Below are 11,438 nucleotides of genomic sequence, written 5' to 3' on the forward strand. Positions count from 1 at the left end.
GAGAGAGAGAGAGAGAGCAGCTGTTGGAACCGAGCCGGGCCGGGCTGGACCGTTGGTGAGTGAGCGCGCGGCCGGTAGAAAAAGAAGATGAGCCCGTCGGTGTACGCGCGTAACATACGACGGAGGGGGTCGTAAGAAGAGTGAAGAAGAGCCCCGGAGGGAGTCCCTCGCTGAAGGAGGCGTGCGGCGCCACGGTGGGTACCGACGCGACGACTCGGTTGCGACTATAAGTAAGTCTCGCGCGGCGCGCCGCGACTTAATGCCGTCGTCGCGTCCGTGGCGCCAAGAGGAAGGCCCGTTGGCGACGACGATAAACCTCCTTCTCGCGCGTTCCCCGCGACTGCAAAGGAGAGGAGAGAGCGAAAGAAAAGAGAGAGGGAGGCACGGTGAACTTATATTTCGTAGGATGGTGTGGATCAGCGACAGTACAGATAACACGTGGCTGTCAGTCGCTGCTGCTACTGTATTGGGTTTCGCCTGCCAGTGTTGATTAGTGATCGGCGGTAGACAGCGGTGTTCGAAAACACCGCGACAACTTGAAATTTTTCGTGCTATGACATTGTGCCAACGTTTATTTCTTAACGAAAAATAGATGGTTATACGGTCAAATCGGACAATTATCGTTGTGAGATCTGTAATATCGTGTGTACATAGTGTACCGAGTGGCAGAGACGAAAAAGAACATTCTGGAAAGTGGTGCTCGCGCAGAGGGTGGTCTCACCGTTTCGCACGTTGTGGAACGTCATTATTTTTCGTTTGATCGCGTACAATCACCTTGACATCATCTGTAATCACATTTTACAGTCAGTACTTTCGCCCGTGTCAAGTGACAGCATGTCCGGGATTCTCTACACGCTGCTTGGCCTCGCGGCCAGCACGAGTCTGCATTGCGCCGTACGCCGCGAGATCAGCCCATGCACCTGCCGACAAGAGGAGTTTTCCAGTCCCGTTATCAACCAGGCGGCGGTGACGGTAGCCGCGTCTACCAGCGGGGTCGCCAACGTGAACAACAATGCTGGCGGTGGAGGAAACGGTGGTAGTGGCCATCATGTAGGGGAGCGTATTGAGGTATTATGTGAGAAGATGAAGTCGTTCGACCAATTGGCCGAGGCATTGAGCGGTAAATTCACCCCCGAACAGCAGATCACCTTGCGAGTAGCGCATTCGAATTTGCGCGACATATCGCGCCACGACTTCAAAGAGTTGCGTATGTCTATCACTCGACTTGAGCTGAATCACGATCATCTTGGGTAAGTGCGACGGAACGAGTGATCTGTCGATGAACTTCATTGCCATCGAAAAATTATTAATGCGTGAACGATAATCTTGAACAGTAAGATTATGTCGAAGTGCCGAAGTCTTCGACGAAGAGACGTAAAGAATCATGGGGGGACGCGCGATAATGACACGATTTATCAGTCACGGTTACTACAACCCACTGTGTATACAGTTATGTAGAGATAACGATGGTTTCGGAGATCATCTGTATTTCTCACAAGTGCGGTAAACATTAACTAAGCAACTTTTCTGTAATCAGCATTCTTTTGCTATACGTCAGATTATTTTTTTTTTAATTAGTTAAAGATTAAGATACTGGATTAATTCAGTATGGATTGACATAGGACTTGGAGGAAGGCTTGACGGTAAAGCCGATTACCAAGTTGAATTTTTTTTTCAGAAAATTTGACGAAACGACTGAAAAGTCAAATATAAAAATTGAAAGCAATGTTTGTTTATATTTTTGAAAAGTCAAATGACCTATTTGAATAATCATAGTATACTGTTATCAATAATTTAATATCAGAAAATTACCTACAATTTTACCTTATTTTAATAATGTTACAAGGATTATAATTCTTCCTGCTTCTCATCAGTCTTTTAACATGGAATTTTACTATTATATAATAATTTTATTAAACTGATGAAATATTATATTCATATGAAGAGAGGAAGCAGAGCATAATCTGTATCGAAATTCCACACAAAATTAAAAAATTCCCGTGAAATTTGAAAACTGATTTTTGTATCACAGATCTCAACATTATCAGTTGTTAGATTATGTATACATATTAATTATTGGATATTAATTTAACATGGATGATCTAGTACAAAATCGAAACGTCGTCTTTTATTTAATTGTGATAATTGAAAATTTATAATAACAATTAAGTTAATTATATTTACTTTACAGTAAATATAATTAAAAAAGTTTTTAAATTTGTAATAAACAGACTATTAGTCCTTTATTTATTTATTACATTGGAAAGTTGATTGAAAAATGCAGGCAATGATAATGAAATGTTGGAGATGGTGCACGTCTGTCATCCGTAGCCGCGTACTCCGCGTAGTCTCCGTCTGAAGTGTGCCACACACGTCGATACGGTCGGCCAGTATCTTTGCAAAAGGTCATCGTCTGCTATTGCGGACATTGAATGGAAGCATTTGTATATGTATAACAAAGAAGCGATCTTAATTCCCACAATGAGTATTTGCGAAGGCGTTCGCGGCGCCATTGCGTACACGTTTGAACCGACGTTTGAACTTTCGTCGAGGTGTACGCTGAAAAAACTGCCATGAACGGTGGATCATTATTAAAATCTTACAGCTAATCGTCAAGCTTGATTGTTAATTCCAAATACTTTATAATACGACAGTCCATCCATAAGTTTGTTTATAATTATCTGCAAGTTTCTCAACATTCATCGTGAGTTCTTTTTTTATACAGCTCCGGCCAGTATTATTACTCTCTAAATTCTTTGAAGTGAAATCTCACTCTAAAAAATGAAAATTGAGTCTTGAAAAAGAAGAGCTCAATTTTTCATTTGTGAGATTTTACTCTTCAAAGTGAGATTTACTCTAAAAGTTTTAGACTAGAGAAGAGATAAAGCTGTAACAAAACGTGACAATAAGCGTGATATGTTGACCAGTACACAGCGGAAGCAGGATATCGTTACATAATGGTTTTATCATGGAGATTGGTGAAGAAAGGCGATAAATCGTCTCAATATACGTCTCGACGAATTCGGTGTAGGAGTTCTCGACCGAGACGATTGCTAGTTTTCCAGTCCATACGTTTGGCTCTCGTTCTGTATTATTCATCTTTCCTCGGCATAATGCCCGCAGTGGCCATCATCCTTTACGAGCGACACAAAGGACGAATTACCAGTCTTCCTTGATTATCCTGCTGCGCGTATCTCGCATTAAGAAAAAAGATCGATGGTCCTTGAGGACTATAGGTATGTCTCTTTTATAGGAATGCTAAGTATCCTCGCGAGACAGTGGGAGAAGGGACGGGACGTAAGAATGAAATCTTAATCGTGCCTGACCTCTTCGCGCGAGTTATCGCGGGAAGTTGTATGTGTTTACCGTCGTGGAATAATTAAATAACGAGTCTCGCAGTGAGCCAACACTAAGTGTATAATCGAACGATAACGTCTGGCGCGTCGCCACTTTTTCAGGGCCCCTCATTGGTTCAGCTCGTTGCTCCGGTCACGTATTACTACACAAATGATAAACAACGTTGTAATAGAGGAAAATATGAAATACTACTGCTCTTTGGTGTTAATACAAAAATCAGATCTTTAAAATAAACATCACAAGCGCGGAAATGCCGCTCGCGTGATTACCGTATGTCACATATCGTTTTCCTAAAGTCAAGGACCCGAACAAGCATGCATATCACGATTTGCAGGGTCGTGGACGGTGACGTTTTCGCCGGTCTGGGTCGTACGCAGTATTTGAGTCTCGCAGACAACGAGGTACCTTCGATACCAAGGCACATTTTGACGCATCTGTCATTGCTACGAACTTTAGACCTCAGCAGGAATCGGATAAGCCGCATCGATTTGGATGACTTCAAGGTAAGTGATTAGATTACTTTAACTTTAGAGCTCACGCATTACGAAAGAAGAGGATCAAAATAGAGAAAAATAATAAAATAGAGAGGGCGTTGGCACAATAGATCGTAAACCTATTCTTTTAAGCAGAACTTTATGTATTCATTTTTTTCCCTCCAATTTGCACAAAAAAAAAGGAAAGATGAATTGTGCAAGAAGTTCGCTTGAAAAGAACAGATTTTATATATACTCATTCAATCAGTTATGTGTTATCAGTGTTATGAATATTTTGCACAAATTGACAGGAAGATTCTATATTTGCAAATCTAAAAGTGCGCAAATTCTCAAGTGTTATTATGAAAGAGCGGAAGTTAGTATTAAAAGTCTAAGAAAGACAATCTTGCATTTAAAAGAGACGTTATTAATAGAAGATAAAAGAAAAAGAATCTTAAATTTAAATAAAAATATAGAAAGAAAGAAAAGAGATAGCAAACTCATTACACAACGTCGTGATTTAATGACTTTTTTGTTATTTTAGCACAATCCGACACTTCAGCATTTGGCTATGGCCGGAAATGCGATTTCTGAGATGATCCCGGGTTCGCTACCGCCTCTAGTGAAACATTTACATGTCGGCAGGAATCGTTTGAACAGTCTAAATCATACTCTAAGGTATCTTTTCTCGTAAAGTATCTTTTCTCAGTTCGAGCACGAAATGAAAATGAATTATTAAAATGAATTATTCAAGTTTTAATATTACGATTAATTATATTTAATATTACGAAAAATTATAAACTGCAATATGTTGTTGACAAAAGTATAATCTCCATTATCTTTGAGACTCGCATTCATAGTTGAAAAGTTACCATAGTATTTTACCCATCCTGTTTACTTAGCGTTTAGACACTACGTCTCTTATCTAATTCGTTTCGTCTATGATTGAGCCATTGCATTGTGAATCGCTGATTAAAGGAAATTCCCTGCGTGGACTATTGATCATCGACCTTTAAAATCGTACTTGGAAATCTGTGTTCGCTCGGCGGCGAATACGTGGAGCGTAAAGCAGGATTTAGCCATCGCGATTTAGCCACGTGCCCCACTTATTTGCTCTTTGCAGAGATTTGAATCAACTCGAGTGGTTACTCATTAATTCTAACGAGCTCACGTCACTCGATGGCGAGCTACCATCGTCCGGCCACAATCTCAAGATGCTTTACGCCGCGGATAACAAGCTGACGCATCTTCCGGCCGAGTTCCGATACCTTCACCGTCTGGAGACTCTCTTTCTCCAGCAGAACAAGATCCGAAATCTCGATGGCACTCTGCAGAAAGCCAGGCGCCTAAAGTTCCTGGAGCTCTCATATAACGAATTGCAAGAGGTATTTAGTTCGCGATATTCTTTTTAAGCTTCGATTTCGATCGTGTATACTTGATTTTGTAGCACGAAAGTCGACATGTACTACATAAAATGTTTATTTGTTTGTTCGCGATAACAAAATTTTGTTGTCTAAAGTTTTGTTGCAAAAAGTTTTTTACACTGAATAAACGAATACAGGGGAAACTGTGGGTACTGAAAGACCCGTATATCTTGAAAGATATTAATTATTTACTCTTTAATTTTTAGATTTTTCGAAATCCTTGGGACACTAATTAATTTTTTAACAATAATGAGATTTTTAATGTTAGCTGCTCAGTTATATTTACTACTATTTAATTAAAAAGTAATTTTGCTGAAGAGGATTTCAAAGAGAGCCGAAACGTTCAAAAATAAAGATTTTGTATAATGGAAAGTAATCAAAGTTTTGTAATTGAATCATTGGTCACGTCTGCTTTGACTCTCATTAGCTTTGAATTTATTGTTTATTTTTATTTTAAAGATTAAGAGTTTTTAAATTTTATTTTATATTTTTAAAAAATAATATAAGCCAACAGAAAACATTTTATTATTAAAAAATAATTAATGTGTTTAAGGTACATGTTTTTAAGTACATATTTCTAGATACTATAGTCTTCTCTTTGATAGAGAGTAGAATTTCGAGGAATTTAAAAGTGAGAGAGTAAATCTACGAAATTATATCGTCAGGCGAGTGCATTCGGAGCGCACGTGCTCTCGAATATTACGCTTTAACGCGTGCGATATGACGGGGGTGTCAAAAGGAGGAGGCAAAAGCGCGCCGTACATTGAGCCAATTACCGCAACGTAACGTAATTATTACCGCCTTCCGCCTGGCGGAAGGATCTCAACAGTCGACACTCGAATGAAACAGACGGACGTCGCGGTTTTCTCGTTCAAATTGCGTGACACGTCGACTCGAATGGCGTTAATTAGATTGCGCAGTTTACACACATATTATATTATGAATAGAAATTCAAGACATCTAAATTATGTCTCTTTAGTTGAACGCGGACGATTTCTTAGAAGCCGAGATGTTGGAGGACCTCGAGCTCGGGCACAACTCTCTCAAGTCTCTTGGCGGCGCGGACGGTGATGGAAATGGAAGTAGCGCTCTTTATCCCCTCAGATCGTTAAAGTGCCTGAATTTGACGCACAACGAGCTCCGTGAATTTTCTTTGGCTTCCTTGCGCGGTCTACGTGAACTTAAATTGCTCGATCTGTCGAATAACCGGATCGCCAGACTTCACAGAGGAAGACCGTCCTCCGAGGTAGGTATCTACGTCATCCGATACTTTACGTATCTATGTTATCATCGAGACTGTTTACGTCTGATCTGACGATCGGTCGAAATCTATTCTTGATAGAGTCCGATCGAAACTTTTACCGAAACTGAAAACGAACACTCATTACGTGTCAGTTTTGACTAAAAGCTTATAGCTCTTCTTCATAAATATTAATTATAATATGTGTAATTATTGTTTCAATAATTAAATTATAATGTTTATGAAGAAGAAGTACATACATTCTTTGGTCAAAATGACACACAGAAATTTAATTATTGTTTCAATTGTAATATTTATGAAGAAAAAGTATAATATGATGTATGGGCATGTCTATACATATGGTCTTTGTAAGATTCTTATTTTTTATTTCGGTTTTGATTAAAATTGACATGTAATGTTCGGTTCGGCAAAAGTTTCGGTCGGACTCTAATTCTTCATGTCCGCAGAATTTGGTGGAAGAAGAGGGCGAGGAGATTGCAGGCAGCACTATCCAAGATCTGCGCCTTCAGCATAACGAGCTGCGTAGTCTAGATGGTTCTCTGTTCCTAGGCATGAAAGAACTGCAGAGGCTCAATCTTAGCCACAACGCGCTGGGCCCTACGATTGGACCGCGCGATTTGCGCGGTCTCGACGGGTTACGCGTGCTCGACATCTCGCACAATCAACTCACCACCCTCGAGGATACGTCGGAGGTAAATATAAAAGTCCACTCGAATTTTCTTTTTGCTTTCCCTTTTCTTTTTCTTCATTTGATGTGCGATATAATCGTGTACCAATTGTACGATCATGATTTAGACGTGGTTACCGTCGCTGGAGGAACTGAACGCGTCGCACAATCGCCTGGTTACGCTGTCCGGTCGAGATTTTCGCGGTTTCCCGGTGCTCTGCTGGGCCGATGTTAGCATGAATCAAATACGTACTCTCATGCCGGAGCTGGTGGCTAATACACGATGCACGATTCACGGAGTCCCCGACGTGCTACGTATATACCTTCAAGGTGAGCTTATATTAGATACACTCTCTCTCTTTTTTTCAAGGCATTTCTCTTCGCAGCCTTTTAGTATCATATTTAACGCTACCGCACGTATTTCTATTCATGCACACAACAGATTGTTTATAATAATATTATATAATAACAAATATTAGAATTGATATTGTATTGTACTTTTAAGATTCTTCTGTCATACATCTCTTAGTGAGCTGAAAAAAAAAGGACAACAATGAGAAAAAAGTGATTCATCTTTTTTTTTAATATTCCAGATATATCTATATAATATTGCTCGATAAAATAACTCTTAATTAAAGGCGACAAGACACGTGAATTTAATTTTGATATATATCATACATAATCACATTGGTGAGAAAACAAGGCAATGCGCAATGTTATCTATTATTCGGTCAGTATGTAAAAGATTCGTCACAGACGAACGGTAATCGAGTTAACAGTCGTAAACGAAACTCTGATTCCCGTAGGAATCTCCGTTCGGTGAGACAACTCTTCGTTCCGTAGAGAATTCTGATGTCTCACAAGCGAATATTAAATTTAATAAGCTATAAATTTCACACTATACTGAAATAAACACATCTAAAGATATATTTATTCTAATTTTATGAGATTGCACAATTTAATATTGCTTCTCTGCTTTTTTCTCACTAATATTGTTTCTTTTTCGACTAGGGGCTGTTCGACATTATTTGATGAATGATTGATGAACGATTAAATTCAATTAGATATTAATAGAAGAGGATAGTACGATGAGTGGCGCCAGCGGCATCGCATAATTAATAAACACCGCTTGTAAGGTCCAGCGTGGACAAACAAACGGTGGGAAGGCGAGCAAGGGGAAAAAGAGTGAGAGAAGGGACTGGTGAAGAGAGCAGCCGGGCGCAAAGGGGACGGAAAATAAATTACTGGCTGATAATCGCCTGGCTCCGTTTGGCTCCCGAGGCGTACATTATTTGTTACAACGGTTACATTTCTCGCGATAACCCCCGCTGCGGCGCCATCTCGATTTATTATATACCGGCGTCTGTCTGTTGAGCTTTGTTATTGTTAATGTATCGACTCTGTCTCTTTGCAGCCACGCTATCGTGCCCAATCCCGTTATCTTCTGGCTACAGGTCTCAGCTTTTATTTGACACTTTCTTTCCCTGCTTCGCTTACGATTTCGCACCGAGAAACTCAGGAGACTTGCGACAAGAATTGTACGTTTAGGAAAGCCTTCGAACCACGAATGTGACAATTGCTATTAACGATTGATATTGCAACTATGCAATCTTTGTTATCACAGCTGGCGCCACATTGTCATTAATCACGCGTGTTTTTACGATAATTTTTTTTTATGATAATTTATGATCAAAATACTGTGACTCTTGAATTTAGGGCTGAGATATAGCAAAATATATTGTATAAAAGCACAAGATACTACAAGAAAACGAAAAAATCAAATCGCCCGTGATGCATGAACGGGCAAGCTGCATGTATTTCTCATATCTTATTGTTGCTCCACTTCATCGTGTGTCATGCGGTAAGCCCTTACACTCACACGCACGCTTTGTTGTTCGCAGATAATCCCGTGCTGTGCGATGCCGCTCTGGCCGACTTGACCGTCGCGCTTGAGGTAAATCACGCCAAGGTTTACGGGGTCGGCAGCGATTGTCCAACCACGACAACGCCCGCACCGTTGACAATGATCGAATTGACGTCGGCGCTACCACCGGCACCGCTACCGCCGACGCTTCTGCAGTTGGCCGCCGCAGCGGCCGCATCCAGAAGCAACGTGTCCTTCGCTGCCACCCTCGAGTAAAGGCTCCAGCATCGCCGCGGTGCGTGCTGGCCTTATGAGAATAATTGCGTGAGCACCACAGCAAGCAGGGTGAAGATCCAATGATGAAAAGGAGGAGAGATCTGAGAAATTCGCGCAAGAACTTAATGTCTTCGTTTGGACGAGATGGCGAGAAAGGCGCGAAGTAGACCACCAAAGTATGAGTGGAACGATTATTAGAAACGACACGCTGTCTCCGTAGACACCCATTGTAGTGCGCATCGCGTGTATATACATGAAATGTAACATGCTCGAGGATACTTTCGAGTGTTCTTGGAGAATTTCGTTTTCCCAGTGATTTCGAAGGTGGCGGTGTGTTTGTGCGTTTGTCTCGGCACATAAATAGAGAAGCGATTTTGCACGCTCGGCGATCTCGCAAGTCGCCGAACAAAGAGAAGCACCTTCTTTAGTCGTAGCAAATCTCGAGACGGATCAAGATAGCTTCGATAAGTATGTATACTTAGGAGAAATCTTGCGCGTCTAAAAATATCCCGTTGGATATTCGAACGAGGATCACTCGTTTATTTGATAATGGTATCTTGAAATAATTTGAGAAAAATTCAAGATCCAGATTCCTTACGTTGTAAGAGAAAACGAATTGTACTGCGTGCTAATAAATTATATTCACTTTTCTGTTCGGTAACAGATGAGGTCCTTACATGCCCATGCATTGTAAATAGTCTTCACCGGCGAAAATTTCCGTGTTTATGTAGAAGTAAGTCTTAAATTTTTCTCTTCGTTGAACGTGCGAAATAGAGAATGGCCGATGTGTCTGCGAAATTCGATATCGCATCGATTGGCGACATGGATTGGCGATTCCATCATGGATTGATTCATTCTTATATTCGCTAAGTATCAATTCGCTCTTTTTCGCTTAAACGTATGCGTTCTCGACAATTGCATTCACAATATGACAAAGCAATAAAAAATATATATTGAATATCATTGTATTTTGGAAAGGCACGTACAGTGTTTCGAACCCACAGCGGAAATATGTTAATCATCTTTTTTTTTGATAAATTTCCGACATATCACAGAGTGACGATACGAATAAAGAAACAACAGCAACATTTTACAACGTAATATATAATATATAACTCGCGGAAGACTTTGGTCTTCACTCAAGTTTTTCGATGGTCATGTATATGCAAATGAATTCCCGACGGGTCAATGGAGCAAATGAAATCTGTTAACTTTATGCCATTGGCATGGGCAGATTGGCAGTGGGCGATCAATTGACTCCTTCATTAACTCGTGCCAATAGGGACGAATTGTTATCAGCGTGCCTCTACGCATACATAATGGGATCAGCCCGTCCGTCATCCGCGAACGATGTTCGGTTATTCCATACGCGCGTAAATAATAATATTACGGTAAATATAGCGTAAACGTCCATTCTTCCGAAAGATTCGCGAAAAGAAACACGTCACGAAGCATTCTTCCCTTAATCGATATTGCAAAATTAAATGTGTTTGTAAATCGAAGATTTCGGTTATATAAATGTAACACGAAAATTTGTAAGATCCTTAAAAAGATTACCGTGCAAATGGCGCCATTTTGACTCGAGATTATTAAATTTATTACGTTCATTGTTTTCTACCAATGTAGTTTAATTTTTATTTAACTCTTTTTCTAGTTCTAAGAATTATAAAAGAATCAAGAATAAGTTGAACCGAGATTAAAGTTAATCTACATTGGCAGAAATAGGCATCAATTATACATTTTAAACGGGCATGATTAGTATTTCTTGATTTTTCATATATATAGATATATATACACATGCAGAAGGCAGCCAATAGCACGACTGCTAGCTTAATTTTAGCTAGAATTCAAAATCAAAATAATTTATCTCTATTAAGTATTTTAATGAAGAATAACTTTACGTCGTGGAAAGGCATCGCGAGAATCGTGAAAGAAATGATCAAGTATTACAATGAGCAAATATAACGCCTATCTAATAAGTATGCAAGTATATGAAATATTATTAAAGATGATCAACGGTATATTAACATTAAGATCCAAATACTGTACTGATTTTACTTATAAGTGAATTTCTCGCAATGTCTACGACGCAATGTTATATGTGTAGGTACCATTC

At 39.8% G+C, this 11,438-nt stretch overlaps 1 protein-coding gene across 1 annotated transcript; it reads left to right on the plus strand.

Annotated features, from left to right (window-relative positions):
- The first annotated feature begins 834 nt into the window (after nucleotides 1-834).
- On the plus strand, nucleotides 835-9,322 carry LOC105619076 (insulin-like growth factor-binding protein complex acid labile subunit). Its single transcript, XM_012200607.1, has 8 exons — nucleotides 835-1,250; nucleotides 3,692-3,860; nucleotides 4,375-4,508; nucleotides 4,954-5,215; nucleotides 6,234-6,500; nucleotides 6,962-7,207; nucleotides 7,311-7,512; nucleotides 9,084-9,322. The coding sequence occupies exons 1-8, from the start codon at nucleotides 835-837 to the stop codon at nucleotides 9,320-9,322; spliced, it is 1,935 nt and encodes a 644-aa protein (XP_012055997.1).
- Nucleotides 9,323-11,438: the final 2,116 nt, after the last annotated feature.

Source organism: Atta cephalotes (assembly GCF_000143395.1).
Source record: "Atta cephalotes unplaced genomic scaffold scaffold00019, whole genome shotgun sequence".
Lineage (NCBI taxonomy): Eukaryota > Metazoa > Arthropoda > Insecta > Hymenoptera > Formicidae > Atta > Atta cephalotes.